Genomic DNA, 20,937 nt, shown 5'->3' with positions numbered 1-20,937 from the left:
AGATTAGGTTTTAATTTAAAAGCATGAGAAACCTCTGGAGGATTTTAAGCACAGAAATCACCTTAAGAAGTTAAAACTGAAAAACAAAAATAAAAACAAAAATCCAACCCACATACTAGTTATCCTACCTCTTAAGTACTTAAAACAACATGTTAAAAAAAAAAAGTTCATAAATAACAAAAGCAAAAATAATTCACCAATGACATCATGTATGGAGAGAAAATTTTTTGTGGTTCACTTGCTTTTCTGCATGTCCTATGAGGCAAAGTACTGACTGACCTTTATTTTGGGGTATCCATTCAAAGATATCTATGAATAGCTTTGGAAGCCTTGCCTACCTCTGGACAAAGAGTAGTTTTGTGTACTGTCAAAAATAAAAATGTCTATGCTCGAAAATGCATCAAACTTCTCAACCTGCAAATGAGGGACATGGATTCACTACAACAGCTTGAAATGTCCTGAGCCAGTGGAAATACACAGGATGAATACACTCTACCCATCCTGCAGGAGGTGGTGAAGGAGGCTTAGCTGCCTCTGAAGGGCTTCAGTGGGTTTTTCTGTTATCACTTGCTGAAATTCTTGAAAGCCTGGTTCATCCTTTCTCATCTATGAATACTTTTAACCCTTTCCCAAACTTTGTTAGAAAGCTTCAGTCACTGGTCACTAAACAGAAAATTAAGTATTTATGCATTAATGAACTCTAAATCAAAGTCTGTTTGATTTTTAATACACCTTTAATAGCTCCACATGCTTCCAGAATAGGCCGGCGGGACACAACTGGACCCTGGAGTATCATGAATAATGAATGCTCTATCTGCTCAAACCCTGGTGCCATCCAAGTATTGTAAATGAATAAAATGTCTTCGGTGGCCCCGCTTTTGGGCTAGCTGGCCTACCAGCTGCACTGCATCCTGCACCACATCGTGGCACGCGAGTTCCTGGGGGTGGTGAGCCCACTACCTTTCATCCCATGAAGGAAAGGAGAGGGCTTACCCATGTCTCCTGCTCAGAGAAGTTTCATGATGCCCTTGGTGAAGAACATACGTGAGTTCACTTATAATTCGTTACCATCTAACTGCTGAGATGACTGACCTCAGCTTTACTCTGGAGATGAGAAATGAGCACACACACCTGAACAGTTCTCACTACCTTATTTTGCCAGTAACTGAATTTGACAAAAATCAATCACTTCTGCTCTGTTTTGTTCATCTATCTGTAGAAATGTTTAGATCTATTTAGCTAGTTACTAGTAAGATGGACTTTCTCAAAATCTGACAAATGTGTGCTTGGTATTTTTTAAGTATTAATGTTTCATTTTTTAAATTTTATTTAGAAGGATTAAAGCCTCGTAATGTTTACATGTTTAAAAAAACATATGAATGTCGCAAGTGCACAGATATTTAAGAAAAACAAAAATTAACTTCACTTGCACTTCCAATATTTTCTTTTAGGCTCACAAGGTTTATAGAAGCAACCTTTTATTTAAGGACACTTTGAAAATCTCAACTGGTAAACTTTTAAAAAATTTTTTTATTTCAGAAAAAGACAGAGAGAGAGAGAGAGAGAGACTGAGAGGGGGGCAGAGACAAAGACAGAGAGAGAGAGAGAGAGAGAGAGAGAGAGACAGAGAGAGAGAGAGAGAGAGAGAGAGAGGGAGAATCTTAAACAGGCTCCACACACGAGGGGCTCAATCCCACCACCCTGAGATCATGACCTGAGCTTAAATCAAGAGTCAGATGCTTAACCAAGTGATCCACCCTGGCACCCCTAAACTGGTCAACTTCTGGTATTTGGAAATCTCCGAACTTAAATATCATCACCTTGCACGAGCTGCATCCACTGCAAGAGCCAAAATATTCCCGTCTCCACTGGCAGCACATGCAGTCAATGCAGCAAGACATCGTTCAGCCAAGGTTTCATCCCTGCTGGATTTGACCTTATGGAAAAGGTCAAGAAAAGGGTCAATTTACATGAAAAAAAGAACAAAACAGAGATCAGGAGATTAGACACTGATATACATCATATGGAAATTGTTCCATAATCTTAACCACAAAAACAAAAGAAAAAAAAAGGAGAGAATAATATGTATCCTAGGTCTGATATTCATTCAATTTGTTCACTTACTCATTCAATAAACATTTAAAACAATACTGAATTCTGCATAGCCCTGATAAATCAGAAATACACAGGGCTATGATAAATAACACTGAAGCCTCTCCAAAGGAGTTAGTACATGCTACTTAGGCTTTACTAATGTAACAAGACATCAAAAACAAGTAGGTCTTTTATATGGAAGGCACACTAAAGAATAATAGTGACAAGGAAGAAAAAATAATAATAGATTACAACATAGAGAATATTTGTTATACATTGTTTTCCCTAGCTAACTAACAATATATTGGTAATAATATATATGTATATTGTTTTTCTTCTTCTCAAAGAGAAAGAAAGAGACAGAGATGATGAGAAATACTGCAGCGGAGACAGAAAGACCATGAAAAGCACAGTCAAAACCTTTTCCCCTCAGATCCTAGCTCTACTCTGCTCCGCCAACAATCTGCCTAAACAAAGTTACCTAAAATCCAATTTTTTACAAGTTTGCACCACCTTAAAAGAGTCTAAATATGATACTACTCAAGATGCTACTAAAATCATATAATATCTATAAGCAGAAATGGATCAAAAATCTTACACTAAAGGCAAGGAAAAACCCAACTCCATTAACATTACCGAATTTCTCTCTTGCCTGAAATAAAGTTTAACACCATTTGTGGTAAATGGAACGCCTCAAGCTGTAAGGGTGCAGAGTTAATAAAAGTGTAAAGTATAAGAGGGGAGAAAAGGGCTTTTCCAAATATAATATATGTTGAGACTTTTGTGATGACTCAAAATAAAATGATATATCCTAAGGAGGACCTTTTAAAAAAGTGATAAAAATGTGAGAGAGGAGTTATCTTCTGCTGGAGGGTGAAAATGGAAATAATGCCATTAACTGCAACAGAAAAATGGAAAATGATAGTGGTGCATGCAGTCTAACTGAACAAACTCTTATATTCTTTTTTTTTTTTTTTTTTAGAGAGAGAGCACACTGGAGTGGGGGAGAAAGGCAGAGGGAGAGAAAGAAAGAGAGAGAGAGAGAGAGAGATTGATTTTCAATCTTAAGAAGTTCCACGCTCAGTGTGGAGCCCGATGCAGGGTTCAATCCCACAATCCTAGGATCATGACCTGAGCTGAAATCAAGAGTCAGATGCTCAACCGACTGAGTCACCAATGTGCCCATGATTATTAAAGAACATCTAAACAGAAGAGAGAAAAAAGTCGTATCTTAAACTATCACAGAGAAAGTAAACACAGAAAAAGCATTAATGATAACTAAAGAATTCCAAGTTTCTTGTGGACCACTTTCTTGTACCATACACAAAAATAAATTCAAAATGGATAAAAGACCTAAATGTGAGACAGGAAGCCATCAAAATCCTAGAGGGACACAGGCAGCAACCTTTATCATGGCCACAGCAACTTTTATAAGACATGTCTCCGGAGGCAAGGGAAACAAAAGCAAAAATGAACTATTGGGACCTCATCAAGATAAAAAACCTTCTGCACAGTGAAGGAAACAATCAACAAAACTAAAAGGCAACCTACGGAATGGGAGAAGATATTTGCAAATGACATATTGGATAAAGGGCTAGTATCCAAAATCTATAAAGAACTTATTAAACTCAATACCCAAAAAATAAGTAATTGAGTTAGGAAATGAGAAGACATGAACAGACATTTCTCCAAAGAAGACATACAAATGGCTAACAGACACATGAAAACATGCTCAGTATCACTGAACATCAGGGAAATACAAATCAAAAACCACAATGAGATACCACATCACACCTGTCAGAATAACTAAAATTAACAACTTGTGAAACAGCAGATGATGGCGAGGATGCCAAGAAAAGGGAACCCTCTTACGCTATTGGTAGGAATGCAAACCGGTGCAGCCACTCTGGAAAACAGTATGGAGGTTCCTCAAAAAGTTAAAAATAGAACTACCCTATGACCCAGCAATTGCACTACTAGGTATTTATCCAAAGGATACAAAAATGCTGATTCAAAGGGACACATGCACTCCAATGTTTATAGCAGCACTATCAGTAATCGCCAAATTATGGAAAGAGCTCAAATGTCCATCGACTGATGAATGGATAAAGAAGATGTACATATTTACACACACACACACACACACACACACACACACACACACACACACAATGGAATATTATTCAGCCATCAAACAGAATGAAATCTTGCCATTTGCGACAACATGGGTGGAACTAGAGTATATGATGCTAAGCGAAATAAATTAGAGAAAGATACCACATGACTTTACTCATATGTGGAATTTAAGAAATAAAACAGATGAACACAGAGGAAGAGAAGGAAAAATAAAGTAAGATAAAAACAGAGGGGGAGGCACAGCATAAGAGATTCTTAACTATAGAGAACAAACTGAGGGTTGATGGAGGGAAGGTGGGTGGGGGATGGGCTAAATGGGTGATGGGCATTAAGGAGGGCACTTGTTAGGATGAGCACTGGGTGTTGTATGTAAGTGATGAATCACTAAATTCTACTCCTGAAATGAATACTACACTATATGTTAACTAACTTGAATTTAAATAAAATCTAAGAAAAAAAATTCAATTTCTTGCTTTGGAAATAACAGTAATTATAAAAGCCAGAGATTAAAAGACCACAGTAGCTTCATACAAAATAAATATATAGATTATAACTATAAGAATGTTTTATTTATTTTAGTATTTCATATATTTTGATTCAGCTCAGTGAGAAATTGGCAATAAAGCTAATAATCTAGTTTCAATTAAAATAAATATATTTCATTTACAAATGGTATCTTACTAAAGTACTATTAAAATATATTTGAATTAAAAAAAAGAAAAAAACAGAAAGCAAATGATTCTTTCATAGTGGTATCAGGAACCATGGGCTAATGGAAACAAATCAGTGAGAAGCCCTGGGTTCATATACTCTGAACTTAATTTTTAGTTTTGAGTGAGTTATATAATCATTTAAGCCTTTGTTTTAATCTGTAATTTATGTGAGGTGTTATTACAGTGAGATTTTTAATAATAACATATAAGTTTCACAGAGGCAACTGTCTTGGTTTAAAATGAATTTGAGTCTTAGCTGTTCAATTATTTATTCTGGGCAAGTTTCTCAATCTCCCTTATCTTTAGTTTCCTTAACTTTAAAATGTTGGGAAATAATACCCACCTCATGTGGTTGTTGTAAGGATTAAACAAGACAATGTAAGGGTTTACACAATGCCCAGAAAGCACTCAAAATATGATAGCTATCATTACCTTCTTGAGTTTTTCAATCTGCTTGTTACGCACTGATGTATTATCAATCGCCAGAACATCCACAGATTCTTCTTTTTCCAATTGGTACTTATTTACTCCAACAATCACTTCAGAACCTATCAATTTCCCAGAGGAAAATAATATGTAGATTCTATTCATAAATACTTCCCTAATAGTAATGCTCTGATCATCACATACTTTGCTTATAAGCTTAATATTTTTAAATAGTATTCTTAAATCTTAATGAAACTTCAATATAGATCAGCAAATCACAACAAAATGGGGGTGAGAGGGGAAAGAACTGGTATATATCAGATCTCTTTAAGGGAGGATTTTTATTATTCTCTCAAACCATATACTTTCTCAGAGTTTCTGACAAATCCTCTTCTACAACTACAAAATTAAAATAATAGCAGCAAATAAAGACTTATAAGGGAGAGAATTAACATCCAATAATGTTTTCAATATATTCTTGTATTCTCTTACAGCCAATAGCTTTTAACAAAAAGTACTTTTAAAATCTATAAGTAATAAACCAGAATTATAAAGATATTTCCTTAACATAATAAGAATATATTTTGCCTCAAACTACCAGATTATTACCATTTAAAGACATCCTGCCACCCAACTCTTCTCCTTATTTCCTTTTCAGAACTCATCACAATCTATAATTATTTTATTATGTGTTCACTTGCCCATTTTCTGTCTCTTTGTTACTAAAATGTAAACTCTAAGGGTGAAGAGATCATGTCTTTCCTGTTCACAGTTGTATCCCAGACATAATACAGTGCCCCAAATGCTAAATACTAAAAAAAAAAAAGTGTTCACTGACTGAATGAATAAATACTCCAATGCAGAGCACAATGACTAATAATAATACCATCTTCAAAACGCTGGAGATACCCACTTACACACATACACACACATACACACACGGGCATACCTCAACACATACTCTGTACATATGCTTGCCCATATGCATACATGCATGCAAAAATACAAACAGGAAGACAGATAGATGATAGATAGATAGATAAAGAAACATCTAAGTTTCATTTTTCTATTATTTTTGTTTTATTAACTATGTATGTTATCTTTAAACAGAAATTAATATTTCTTTTTAAATACAGTACTGGATTTCACATATAAACATTTTCATTTTATCTTACCAGAATCTATTCTTGCTTGCCTTCGGGCAGCACATTCTTCAATTCGAAGTTTAGGTATTCCTTCTGCTACAGCTTTGGCCATTCCACCCATCTCTTCAATTTCATGAATAAGCTATTAAGAAAAATAGATTAATAAAACTGGAAAAGAATATAATGATATTTTTATAAACTATACAAATTTGTTATGTTACATAATTACCAATATTACTAAAATCCTAAACTATTCTAGTGGTAAGTTTAATGTTTCATAAGGAAAGAATTAAGTTAACATCAAGAGCTTTTCTATAGTTAGGAGTGCCTGGCTGGCTCAGTCAGGGGAGCATGCAACTCTTGATCTCGGGGTGAGTTTGAGCTCCATGTTAGGTGTAGACATAAATGAATAAGATAATTTTTTTTTTAAAAAAAAGAAAAATGGGGTGGCTGAGTAGCTCAGTTGCCTAAGTGTCTGACCTCGGCTCAGGTCATGATCTCGCAAATCCTGAGTTTGAGCCCCACGTCAGGCTCTGGGCTGACAGCTCAGAGTCTGGAGCCTGCTTTCACTTCTGTGTCTCCCTCTCTCTCTGCCTCTCCTCTGCTTGTGCTGTCTCTATTTCTCTCTCTCTCAAAAATAAAATAAACATTAAAAAAAAATTTTTTAAAGAGGAAAAAAGTTCCATAGAGTTAACAATATTGTACTGTATATTTGAAAGTTGCTAAGACAGTAGATGTTAAAAGTTCTTATCACACGAAAAAAGCAATTGTATAACTGTGTGGTATGGAAAGTGACTAAACTTACTCTGGTAATCACTTTACAATTCATGCATATATCAAATCATCATGTTTTATATCTTAAATTAATACAATGTTTTATGTCCATTATATCTCAAAAAAGATAGAAATTATATATTTAAAGTTACTTCAAAAGACAACAGAAAAACTAAGATGTATATTCTGGAAGCACAAAACCTGTCACTCAAGTCTTAGGAGAAAACTAAAGATAACATCAATAGTCTTTATTTTTAGTTACATAAGTTTTCATGGATACATAAATAAATACTCTTTAAGGAAAGTATTTCAAAATGCAACTTCATTTTTTATTTGATCAGCACAATAATAACATAACTCTACTGCTATTGACACCAGCATACATTTAAACCTTCAATCACAGCCTTATTTATACATGAGGTGGTGGGAAAATGAATGGAGGAATGATATATGACACAGCAGAAAGGAACAAAGTAAAACTTGGTTTTTTTCCAGAAGAATTCAAGAAATTAGAATTTGTGTTGAACCAAAGCTAAGACAGGAAGCTAAAAAGAGGAAGACTACTTGAGAATTTAGAACTATCCCTCTCCCATTCTGTCAGGACAACCAAAGCTTACATCTGCAAAAAACAGACCAAAGTTTATCTCTGTAGAAAAGCAATGGGCTACCAAACACCAAGTACATAGAGAGGCAAGGGTAAGATATCTTGATATAAAAACCTGTATTCTGAATAATAAGATTAAAGACAAAAGGCACACAGAGAAAAGAGACAATACAGGATAGAGAAGAAAACTTCAAAAAATATAATATCCTCAGAAAAAAAGATTATATTCTGTATTAATGAAACAAGTAACATAACATACAAAACACAGAGAATAAAATGAGCTTTTGGAAATTAAAAATATGATATATGAATTTTAAAGTGAGTAGAAATTTAAAGTTGACGACTCCCTAAGAAAACAAAACAGAATCTCAAAGATGAGTTATAGAACAGATAAGGGCATCAGAGTATCATTCCAGGAGGTCCTTATCCAATAATTAAGAGTTCTAGAAAGAGAATGACAGAAAAAATGGCAGGGACGAAACTATCAAAAAAACAACACAAGACAATTTTCCAGAGTTATGAGAACATGAAAAATAGGCCAGATAAAAAATGCCCACCAAAGGTCTAGTCCAATATAGGAAAAATATACACATCAATGTCCCCCAACTCAAAAACAGAGATCCTAAAACTGTTAGAAAGAAAGGTCCTGAGAGTAGAAATAGCATCAGATTTCTAAACAGAAATATTAGAAGCTAGAATAAAAAGCAGATCAATGTTTACAAACTCTCAAATGAAAATAATTTCAAACACAGACTATCAACCAAATACCAGAGTAGAATAAAGACATTTTCAAACATCCAAAGTTTCATATAATTCATCCCCTATGTACAACTTCTGAGAGGTTCCTATGAGGTATCGTTCAAAATAACAAGGGATAAATCAACAGAGATAGACACAGCATTCAGGATACAGATTCAACATAGCAGAGGTGAAAAGAATTCCCAGGATAATGACAAAGGTTAGTCAAAGGACTGCAATGGTCAGCAGGTCTAGAGAGAAACTAGTCTAAATCAAATGACAGCACTGGAGGACTTCAGAAGGATGTATACTATTGAGATGTAATTATATTGGTAGTATTATGAGACAAAAGAAAGAAGAGGTAAGAATCAGCTAAAATACTAAACTACCATACTACAAAGCAATAGGTAATGACTAAAATTGATGGAATTAGAAAGAGTGCGTATGTATAATTTTTAAATATGGAGATAAAAACAAACAAAAAAGATGCATTTGATTCAAAGAAGCAGGAAAAAAAGCAAGTAGAAGACAAAGGACTGCTTTTTTATGTTACAGCCTTTTAATACTAATACTCTTTTTAACTCTTTGAATAAAATACTTTAATACAAACACAATTATATTTTTAAATTATGTTTCAGTTTTGTATACTAGAAGGTCAAACCTAAAATTCTCTTTTTCTCTCGAACATTTTATAAATCTTGATATAAATCTATGATTTGATTTACATATCAAAATACCTAATAACCTTTATAAATCTGTAAATCTTAAAACCAAAATTTCAAAGAGGAGAAACTGACCTTCAAGGCAGCGTCATAAACATCATTCGTGAGAGATTCCATCATATAGGAACCTCCCCAAGGATCTGCCACTTTGGGAATCCCAGATTCTTCTTGAATAATGATTTGTGTATTCCTGGCAATTCGGGCACTTTTCACAGTTGGCAAACCCAAGGCTTCGTCAAAAGAATTTGTGTGCAAAGACTGAGTCCCTCCAAACACTGCCGCCATTGCTTCTACTGTAGTACGAATGATGTTATTATAAGGGTCCTAAAACATTCAGAGAAAAGCAAAAAGTCAAAACAAGGGGACAACTGATAAAGGATGCTATGATTAAGCAGTGGCTACTGTGTACTTACTTTGCCAATGCCTACATTAGGCTTCAGAATATCCAACAAATTAAGATTAATTAGTAAACAAGCCAGACTTAATAGGCACTCAATAAATGATTTATTAATAAGTGATTAATAAACAGATGAACAATGAATCTAGATAAGAAATCTGGATTCATTCTGTTCCTGATTATGACTGGGGCAAGGCACTGGACCTTTCTGAACTTTAGCTGCCTTAGCTGTAAAAATGAGAAGGTTAAGACAAAAATGATTATTAAAGTTCCTTCCAATCCTGAAATCTCTACTTCTCCATTTATAAGGACCCGAAGCAATATTTAATAGATATATTAGTTTTTATTTACTTTTAGGTGTATAAAAGAAATGTAGCTTTAAAGTTATGAATTATTTTTAATATATCAAAATAATTTTATATGTAAAGAAAATGCATGAAAAAAGATGTTTTTTAATAGAATGAAATTAAATTATGCAAATGAAAATAGCATTTAAATGGTATGTTTGCATGCATATTTATTTAAACTAAAATAAATAATACAGATGCACAAATTTTTAATTAGGTGATTTTATGTTAAGAATTTTAACTCTTGGAGTGCCTGGATGGCTCAGTCGGTTGAACATCCAACTCTTGATTTCGGCTCAGGTAATGATTTCATGGTTTGTGAGATTAAGCCCCACATTGGGTTCTGTGCTGTCAGTGGGGAGCCTGCTTGGGATGCTATCTCTCCCTCTCTGTCTGACCCTTCCTCGTTTGCGTGCTCTCTTTCTCTCTTTCCGAATGAATAAATATTAAAAAAATAATTTAAACTCTTAAAATTATTTAAGGCGATATTAACTAAGTTGTGTTTTTTACTTCTTCCTCATCATATTTTTTCTTTACTTTTAAAAAGGTAAAACAGCGCTGCATACAAGCTAACGTTTAAATGATTTTATATTATTAACCACTAGAAGGAGCCAACTTCATTTATTATAATACATGCGTAAAAACCATCAATGTGCATTACGCTTTAGAATAATTATAATTTTCAAATATTAACAGATAGCTTCTTAAACCTACTTCCTGACTATGCTATCTTGCTTGTAAGACAATATATGACTTTATTAAAATTCTACACTTTAAATTATACACATACCTGCTCAGTAAGTGACCATCCTGATGTCTGACAATGCGCCCTTAGAAGAAGAGATTTAGAGTTTTTAGGCTGAAACATTTTCTCTATTAAGTGAGCCCAGAGTCTTCTCCCAGCTCTCATTTTTGCTATTTCCATATAAAAGTTCATCCCAATTCCCCAGAAAAAAGACAACCTAAAATAGTAATGTTAAGTCCATTATTTGATTATACTTAACAATCTAAAATGGAAAATAAAACTAATTGTACCACACACTAAACAAAACAGCATCCACACTTTAATTTCAAACAACTTAATCTGAATTAAAATCAAAGCATAAGCATATATACATAAGTAACTTTAAACCTAACAGATAAAAGTACAGTTTTAGGCACACAGAAGAAATAGCTGTGGTTATCTGCTTCAGGTAGAAATTATTCACTTCACAGTTGGTCTTCTATAGAAAAGAAGTTCCTCTTGTGTCTTTAAATATAGAATGAATCACTATCCAAAAATAAATACTTCAAGAACATCCAATATGTAAGTCAGGGGTAACCCATGAAGGGAATAAAACCACAAACTTGTGGTTTTGGATAGCAAGAAAGTTTTCCTGTTGTTTTGTTCTGTTTTGTTTTGAAAGAATTATAGTATATTTGGTCTAGGAATGTATTTCTCCAATTGCCCCCAAACCCACTACTCCTTTTTATCTTATATTCTGTCACTGATTTACACATTTAGTTTACTTGCCCATGCCTAAAGGCAGAAAGGCTGTGTTTCTTCAAATAAAACAAGGTGAGCCTTAATTAAGCTAAAAACTAGTAAAATTTTTTGATATGCCCTTGGAAGAAATTGTTAACATTGCAGTCCTCAAATATTTGTCTCAGGATACTTTTTCACTCTTAAAAATACTAAAGATCCCAAAGAATTTTTATTTGGATAATATCTATCAATATTGTATATATTAATTCATTTAGAAACAGTAAACATACATGTTAACAAAAGTAACATTTTTATGAAAAGCAATTACTTTGCTAAAATAAAAAAAATTGTAAGAAAAAAGTCACTAGTTTACATTTTTGCAAATCTAATGTGTGGCTTAAGGGAAGACAGTTGGAATAAGTATCTGCTTCTACATTCAATCTATTGCAACATCACATATCATGTAGCTTATGGAAAACAATGTACACTCTTGAAATAATGAAAGTGGTAAAGGCACATAAAGATTTAATACAATCATGAAAACAATTTGACCTGAAAGATCCCAGGAAGGGTTAGTTACCCTGAGGGGTCCTTAGTCCACACTTTGAGAACTGCTGTCATAATATGTATGCAACAACCTCTGATATAGAGTCTATGAACTCGCTGAGGGCAAAAGTCATGTTTTTACAAATTTTATTCCCAGCACATAAGTTTGTGCTTGGCCCAGAGCAAAACTTAGCAATTACTCATATGTCCAATTTTTAATCACCAAATTTAAACAATTCTTAAATTTCAATCAAGTATATTTTTTATATAAATTTATTAATAAGCTGTTTTAAAACAGAAATGTTTAATAGCACTGTGAATTCCAAAACACTTAAATTACAAGTGCAACAGAAAAAAATGTAATAGATGACTTCTTTTTAAAATGGAAAAATAAAGAATAAAAGTCAATATCATTTATATGTTTACAGTTTAATTGTCCAAATACGCCAGTTAATTGTGTTCTGTAAGCAACTGAAAAACAAGATTCCTCTCATTTACCAAGAAGTAGAGTAAAATTTAATTCTAATTTTTAATTGTAAACAGTATTGGCTTATTCTCTTATTATTACTCCAATAAAACATAAGAGAATCTAGTATGACATTTATATACACAAATTCATTTTATCAATATATTTACTATATATTCATAAATTGGTCCTAAAAATTTTCCTAACACTGAAACAATCTCTGAGGTCAATTTACTCACCTTGGTGCAAATTCATCAATTGTCAGACCAGCTTGGAGTCCAGTTCTACAGTATTCCAACCCATCTGCTATAGTATAGGCCAGTTCCAGAATGGCATCAGCCCCTGCTTCCTGCATATGGTATCCACTAATTGAAATTGAATTAAATTTTGGCATGTGCTACATAAAATAATAAAAAATATAACAGTGAATAAAAAATTTTAAAGGTTCTCTATTAAACTCATTTTCTAAAAGACTATTATTTTCTAAATGATGCTCAACTCAGATACACTAAGTAGTCTTTAACATTAACTGAAAATATTTAATGCTTACTTTGTTATATTTAATTCACTCCTCAATTTAAGTGGTAATTCAATGAACCATTGTAAAATTTGCACCTGTTTTATTTTTCTGGTGAAAAAGTATTTGCACTAACCATTCTTTAGGTCAAAGTTTAAACTCTGAAATTAATTAGCTAAAAGTAGGAATGAACCTTTAGTCCGAAAACTGAATAAACATCTTTAATTCCAAACCAAGGACTGTGACCTCTTAAGAGATCCTAAGATCTCATAACTTTGGGCTAATCTTCTAAGGATAAATACATTTAAGTTTTACTAGTTATCAATTTTCTTGTTTGAAGTTCTTTTTGAAGTCACCGAAAATGACTACATACTGAAATAAAACAGGATTAAGATACATGGATTAGAAATCAAAGACTTCAATTGGATTTACTGTGATATTTAATGCTAAGCATATCCCAGACAGGTTCTTTCTTGCCAAATCACTAAAAAGATGGCATTTCTACCATTCCCCTAAAATTTATTAGAGAGGGTACATAGCACAAATATACTGCCAAGCCCCAAAATTATCCTCCTTCCCAAGAATTGGCCAAAGAAAATAATAAAAACTAAATCACAGAAACTGAGTACGGTAGTTAAGAACATAGGCTCTAGAGTCAAAGTACTCAAAGTCTAGTTGATGGCTAGTGTCCGTTAACTAGTCATAAGGCTACAGGCAAGTTTCTCAACCTCGTTATTCCCTGGTTTCTTAAAATATAAAATAGAGGTACTTCCTCATGGAGTTGCTGTAGGATTAAATGAAATGACTCACCTAAACCACTTAGTATTATTCCAGTACGCAGGAAGCATTCAAAAAATGTTACTTGCTGTTGCTAATGTATGCTATGGACTATCTGTAATTTACATTTTTTAATACTTATAATTAACCAAAAGGTCTTGAAAAATGTTCCATCGCAAAAACAGTAAGGGGACTGAATTACATGGAATTGAGAGACAATTTGAGTGCATTTATTGCTTATAAATAAGAAGCAACGAAAGAAGCAGGTGCCTCTCTACAAAGAGGATTTTAGTAGAAGAATTTCTTTAAAAATAATAGAAATATTGGAATATTGGAATATTATTCAGCCTTAAAAAGGAGGTTAATTCCGATACATGGTACAACATGGATGAGTCTTGAAGACATTATGCTAAGTGAACGAAGCCAGTCACAAAAAGACAAATACTTTATCATTCCACTTATATGAGGTACCTAGAGTAGTCAAATTCACAGAGATAGGAAGTGGAACGACAGTTTCCAGGAGCTGGAGGGAGAGGAGGATGGGGAATTATCATTTAACAGGCACAGAGTTTCAGGTTTGCGAGACGAAAAGAGTTTTGGAAGTGGATGGTGGTGATGGTTGCACAACAGTGTGAATATACTTAATGCCACTGAACTGTACACTTCAAAAGAGTGAAGATGGTAAATTTTACATTGTGTATTTTTCTACAATTAAAATTTTTTAAAAATATAAAAGTTTACAGTTTACAAAGTACTTCAACGTAACATTATTTGACCAGTATGTGAAACCAGAACTTTTACACTTATGTGAAGGATTATCTAAAGCAATTTTGAACTTGCAGATGACATTAGGACCTTCCAAAAGGGGAAATGCCCAAGTACATAATAGCACAAACTAAGCAACCTGCTACCAACTATTCAATTCTCCCCTCTCTTCCCGTAATACCTGAACCGTAAATGCAGAGTGCCGATGTGCAAGAACTGTACTTCCAATCTCCTCTCACTACTGTGTGTATCCATTGAGATAGTGGAACTTTCATTTGTTCCTTCTGGAAATTCATCTTAAATCAGAGGAGCTGCCCCCCTCCCCATGCCAAACACATCCAGCCCACCTACTTCCTCAACCGTAAGGTAGCACAAGGTAAAAGGAAGCCTACTGACTGTGGAGCAACCCTACAACCAAGCTCTTGATAACCTACTTTCCAACTTCTTTCATATGAAAGAGAATTGACTCCTGTTTAGTTAAAGCTACTGCTATCTTTGTACGTGTGTTTGTCATATCAGTCAGTCAGAGAAAGACAGATATCATATGTTTCCACACATATGTAGAACTTGAGAAACAACAGACCATAGAGGAAGGGAAGGGGAAACGATAGTTTCAAATAGAGAGGGAGGTGAACCCATAAGAGACTCTTAAATACAGAGAACAAACTGAGGGTTGATGGGGGGAGGTGGGGAGGGGAAAATGTGATGGACATTGAGGATGCCATTTGTTGGGATGAGCACTGGGTGTTATATGTAAGCGATGAATCATGGGAATCTACCCCCGAAACCAAGAGCACACTGTATACACTGTTTGTTAGCTAACTTGACAATAAATTATATTAAATAAATAATAAATACATAAAAAACACACACACAAAACCATTCTTCTAACTTTTCTGTAAGGTTTAAAGTATTCAAAATAAAAAGTTTTGGGAAAACTGAAAAAATAAAAATAAAAAATAAATGTAATCCTGCACATATGGTCTTGAAATTGAAAAGGGCGATAAAAATATACAATTCTATACAATATAGTTCACAGGGACAAATGAGATCTATGAAAAGACATAAAATTGCAAAGTGTAAAAGCTGAATATCAAATGAGAAGAGTAGGCAATGCTTGCAAGAGTTCTGAGGTAATAGCAATTCCAAGAAATAAAAGAGATTTTTTTAAAAAAGGTTTCATGGTAGAGGAGAGACTGGCCTTTTGCCATGAAATAATACAGTCTAACTTTAAGGTAGGTAAAGAAACGGAGAGCATTGTCAGCAAGAAGCAGAGTGTAAATGATGAGAGAAAATACATATTAGTTACTTGGAGGAAAATGAAGTTTTATGTTTCCCAGTGGAGGGATTGTTGCTAAGATAGGAACACTGTAAGAACCTTCTTTTTCCACCACTCTGATTGGGGAAGATAAACCTAATACAGGAGTGAAATATCAGGGACCACATTGTGGATGCAGATATAAATGACATCTTCTAATCTAGTTTCTAATAGAAATACAGCTGATATTTTGATCTCCAACTGTCAGACACAAGTGTGCACTTCAAAACTGAATCTGAACTCTGGCAAGAAACAAAGTATAAATTATGAGCCCTCCCTGATTCTAACAATTATCAGAGGATACAAATTTAAAAATAAGTAGAATACAGTAAATGTCTAATGCCAAGATTCCTATAGGTAACAACACACTATGAGTACACTGAAAGCAAAAAAATACAAACTAGCAACACACATAAACATAAAACCCACACCCTGACTTTATACTATTATTCAGACTCACTTATCAAATTCAAATTAGGTTATGATATTTTATAAAAATTCCTGCATCTAAAGAAGGAAAGCAAAACCCAAAAGAAGCAGAAAATACCTTTGCTGTATATTGGAAGATGTCAGCAATAATTTTCATGGATGGTTCTGGAGGAAAAATGTAAGTATTTCTGACCATAAACTCCTTTAGTATATCATTTTGGATTGTACCAGTGAGTTTCTCTTTAGGTACACCTTGTTCTTCTCCAGTTACTATAAAAGTCGCAAGAACTGGAATAACTGCTCCATTCATGGTCATGGAAACTGACATTTTTTCTAAAGGAATTCCATCAAAAAGAATTTTGGTATCTTCCACAGTGTCAATAGCAACACCAGCCATTCCAACATCACCACGAACTCGAGGATTATCTGAATCATATCCACGATGTGTCGCCAGATCAAAGGCAACTGATAATCCCTGCTGACCAGCTAAACACACAAAGGAAAAACAATGTAGAATTAAAGAGTCTGGCATCAAAGTAAACTGATTTATGTTAACACTACTAACGGTGTCGATTCAGCTCATCATAGGATACTTTTATAACAAACATTATTTTTATGCTTATACATGTCAAAATAAATTTAAATAAAGACACTTCATCTCCTAAACTGTTTTCCCATATGGCAAAATGTACAAACTGGGTTCCAGAACAAAAAATCTCACTATCTTATGTCTATTTGAGGATTTTTTTAACCTTGTTTTTTTTAATAACTTCAACTTTGTATGTCTTAATCCCCTTTACCTATTTTGCCCTTATCTTAACAATTTTAGGTAAAAAAATATTTTTTTAAGTTTATTTATTTGTTTTTAGAGACAGAGCACATGTGCACATGAGCAGGGTAAGGGCAGAGAGAGAGAGAGAATCCCAAACGGACTCTGAGCTGTGACCACAGAGCCAGATTCAGGGCTCAACCTCAACAATCTGAGATCATGACTTGAGCCGAAATCAGAGTTGGACGCTTAACCAACTGAGTCACCCAGGCGCCCCTCAGTAAAAATACTTTATAAGATTCATGAAAAGATCTGGCTGTTCACAAATAGTTAACATAACTTGGTATTTGTATGCTCACTTATTTTTATTCTTGTGTTTAATATGGTCATAACAAGATGTCTTGGCTATTCAAATATTCTGGAAAACAGAATTATGAACACCATGCAAAAAAATAAAAATAGTTTACACTAAATATGAGATCCTCCATCTGCAATATAAATGTACAAATCCTCAAATTTAGCAAACAATATAATTTTAATATAGATCAGAAAGAAATAGTAGTTAATATGATTTTTAGAGACCTAAGTGCCAGATTGCACTAAATATATTTGTACATTATCATTTGTTTATTACTTTCTTTAAACCATTTAAACCATTTCCTCTTTAATTCCTATCCTAACAACGTTAAGTAAAAACTCAAAGAGGGATGCCTGGGTGGTTCAGTTCATTGGGCATTTGACTGTTGATTTGGGCTCAGGTCACATTCTCATGGTTTGTGAGTTCAAGCCCCGCATTGGGCTCTGCACTAGCAGTGAGTGTGAAGCCTGCCTGGGATTCTCTCTTCCCCTTTCTCTGCCCCTCCCTTGCTCACACACATTCTCTATTTCTAAAAAAATAAAAATAAATTTAAAATAAAAAGAAATACACTTTAATTTTAAAAAAGCTTCTCAAAGAAAAAGCCAATGTCTCTCATGTCATATGAGTTTAACTAATTCCTTTTTATGTAACATGTATGTAACTGTTATCGGCATTCAAGAATTTAGCACCCTATTCTGGATCACTCATTTTTTTGACGACGGAAGTTGAAAAACATTCATATTTCTCAGAGTATAGTCTTAACTACAAAATTATAAAGTGACTATCATTTTTACAGAGATCAACCAGTCTCCCTTCAAAAGAAGCCAGGAACAGGAAATGTATGGTTGATCATAAATATAATGTTTTGCATAAAAATCTCACCCTTAATATTGTCTTTATAGAACTTATTGCTTTCTTCCACAGTACTAAAACCAGCATACTGGCGGATGGTCCAGGGTCTAAAGGTATACATGGTGGGATATGGTCCACGTGTGAATGGCTTCACTCCTGGAAGTTCTTCAGGTAAGTCATTGGTATCCCTGCTAGAATATAAGGGTTTTATGGAGATCCCTTCTGGAGTATGCCATATCAGGTCTTCTGGGTTTTTGCCTTTCAACTGCTTTTTGGCCAGGGCAGCCCATTCTGGATGAAGGGGTTGTTGCTGGTGCAGAAGTCTCCGCCATATAAGCCTGGATCCTGATGACTCTTTGAGCTGCTTCAGGTGATGAGGTGAAAGCAAAAGAAGCCAAGTCTTAGCCCTCAACATGATGGAACATGGAAAACACCCAAAAGGAACACGAACTGGCCTAGAAAAAGAAGTACAGTATATATGTGTTTACAAAAGCCAAATGGGAACTATTGGTGAGAAGGGAAAAAAAGGCATTTCAGTATGATTTCATCTCTTCTTTCCTGCTTCCTATACCTGATAATTCGTAACATTGGATCTTCTTCTCCACAATTACTATCATTGTTCTAGTCTTCTAACTCAGTACTTTGTTAGCTGGTTTTACTGGCCAGTCTTAGGGTCTCTAATCCATTCTACACACTGACACCAATGCAAATATGGTCATGTCACACTTCACTTAGGATTTTTCAAAGGTTCTGCATTATTTAGAGGATAATATACAGCCTCCTGATTTCTTCATTGAAAATATTTTTCACATCTACTTTATGACACTCATTGTGTTGGGTGCTGGAGATAATAATGGAGAACAAGAGAAATAGGCATTCAAGGTCTCTATGACCTGATCACTGCTTACTTCTCAGACTCATCACTGTTCCAGAAATACTGGATAACCTATAGCTCCCTGCATGTATCAAAGTTCCATGATTTGCTCTTGCTCTTCCATCTACCTAGAATGTTCTTCTCTGGCTAATCTGGCTAAGGCATCATCTCCAATACGCAGGGCTTTCTACATGCCAGGCACTGCTACAAGGGCTTTACACAGAGTAGCAATTTTCATCCTCACAACACCACCAAGATAGGTACTAATGTTATTCCCATTTTACAGATGAGAAAACTGAGACACAGAAGAGCCAGCATTTAAACCTAGGCAGCACTAGGTTTCAAAGTCCTAGCATTTAAGTAATATATTCAAAGGTTTTCCCTGAACTCACATGCTGGGCTAAATGACCTCTTCAGTATTCCATACCACAGCACTGTTTCTCTCTTTAGACATCTGTCATCTCCCACACTACAACATATTAAAATACTGTTTTTAACTTTTATATAAAATATATTAAGGTGTATAAAATTATACACATATATACATATTTCTCTGCTAATTTATTAACTGACCCAACATTAGAGCTGTATATTCCTAATAACTAGCACAGTCTTACACTAAGTGACTAAGTCTGATTTCACCATTGTACACATAGAAATTAAGATCCAGAGAAATAAATGAGTAAAGAAATTGGATCAAAATTCCACTGTTCATCTGAATTACGTAAATACTTGCTAGAGTCATACAGCTTCAACATATAGAGCCTAGTATTTTAAAAGGTTTGGGGATGCAAATTTTATTAATATATTCATCATGCTCTATAATGTATAAAGCAACAAGTAAAGTGAACTTAAAACTCTATTTTCTATACCATCTCTTACCTATCAATTTAATGAAACTTAAAGAAAAATAAGAATACTCAACATTTGTTAGAGGGTTGTGAAACAAAAGAAACCACTGGTGGGAATATAAACTGCTTTAATTACTTTGGAAAGCAAATTGGCAATATGCACAAAAAGTGTCAGGACTGATTATGCCATTCCACTGAGGAACAACACTCCTAGGAAAGTTACCATATAAAAATGCATGTTTCCTATAGTTTTATTTGTAATAAGGAAAATTTAGAAACATCCTAAATGTCTAACAATGTAGGAATAAGTGAATAATAGTATATACAAGTGATAGAATTTTACATAGCTATTAAAATATACTTAGAAAATGGACAAAACCAATTTTTAATGTCAGAAGTCAGAAGAGTGGTTACTTATGGCAGCTAGTACAGAAAGCGAACAAAAGAGGTGCTTTGGGGCGATGGTCTTGATCTGAATGCTGATTATATGGATGTATTCGGTTTGTGGAAATTCATCAAATTGTACAATTATATGCACTTATATATACGTAATATACTATTATACATAAGTCAAATTTAAAATATGTTATGCAGTTTCTTTAAAAAGGAGACAGGCTCAAAAAGTATTAAGTGAGGGGTGCCTGGGTGGCTCAGTTGGTTAAGCGTCTGACTTGGCTCAGGTCATGATCTCACGGTTCATGAGTTCGAGCCCTGCATGGGGTTCTGTGCTGACAGCTCAGAGTCTGGATGGAGCCTGCTTTGGATTCTGTGTCTCCCTCTCTCTCTGCTCCTCCCCCACTCACGTTCTGTCTCTCAAAAATAAATAAATGTCAAAAAAAATCTTTAAAAAAAAG

General features: G+C 34.2%; 1 protein-coding gene across 2 annotated transcripts in view; it reads right to left on the bottom strand.

Annotated features, from left to right (window-relative positions):
- Positions 1-20,937, bottom strand: part of MMUT (methylmalonyl-CoA mutase) — a 35,145-nt gene that overhangs the window by 12,664 nt on the left and 1,544 nt on the right. For both annotated transcript variants that reach the window (XM_015071153.3, XM_053222702.1), the window contains exons 2-9: positions 18,389-18,813; positions 16,498-16,865; positions 12,813-12,970; positions 10,887-11,058; positions 9,428-9,676; positions 6,545-6,656; positions 5,376-5,491; positions 1,821-1,936 (exon numbers count right to left, since the gene is read on the bottom strand). In XM_015071153.3, coding sequence (XP_014926639.1) covers positions 1,821-1,936; positions 5,376-5,491; positions 6,545-6,656; positions 9,428-9,676; positions 10,887-11,058; positions 12,813-12,970; positions 16,498-16,865; positions 18,389-18,773 — 1,676 coding nt within the window. In that variant the 5' untranslated portion in view covers positions 18,774-18,813. The remainder of the gene's footprint in view (positions 1-1,820; positions 1,937-5,375; positions 5,492-6,544; positions 6,657-9,427; positions 9,677-10,886; positions 11,059-12,812; positions 12,971-16,497; positions 16,866-18,388; positions 18,814-20,937) is intronic.

The sequence above is a fragment of the Acinonyx jubatus genome, chromosome B2 (assembly GCF_027475565.1).
Source record: "Acinonyx jubatus isolate Ajub_Pintada_27869175 chromosome B2, VMU_Ajub_asm_v1.0, whole genome shotgun sequence".
Taxonomy (NCBI): Eukaryota; Metazoa; Chordata; class Mammalia; order Carnivora; family Felidae; genus Acinonyx; species Acinonyx jubatus.
This window is presented reverse-complemented; position numbering and strand designations above follow the sequence as displayed.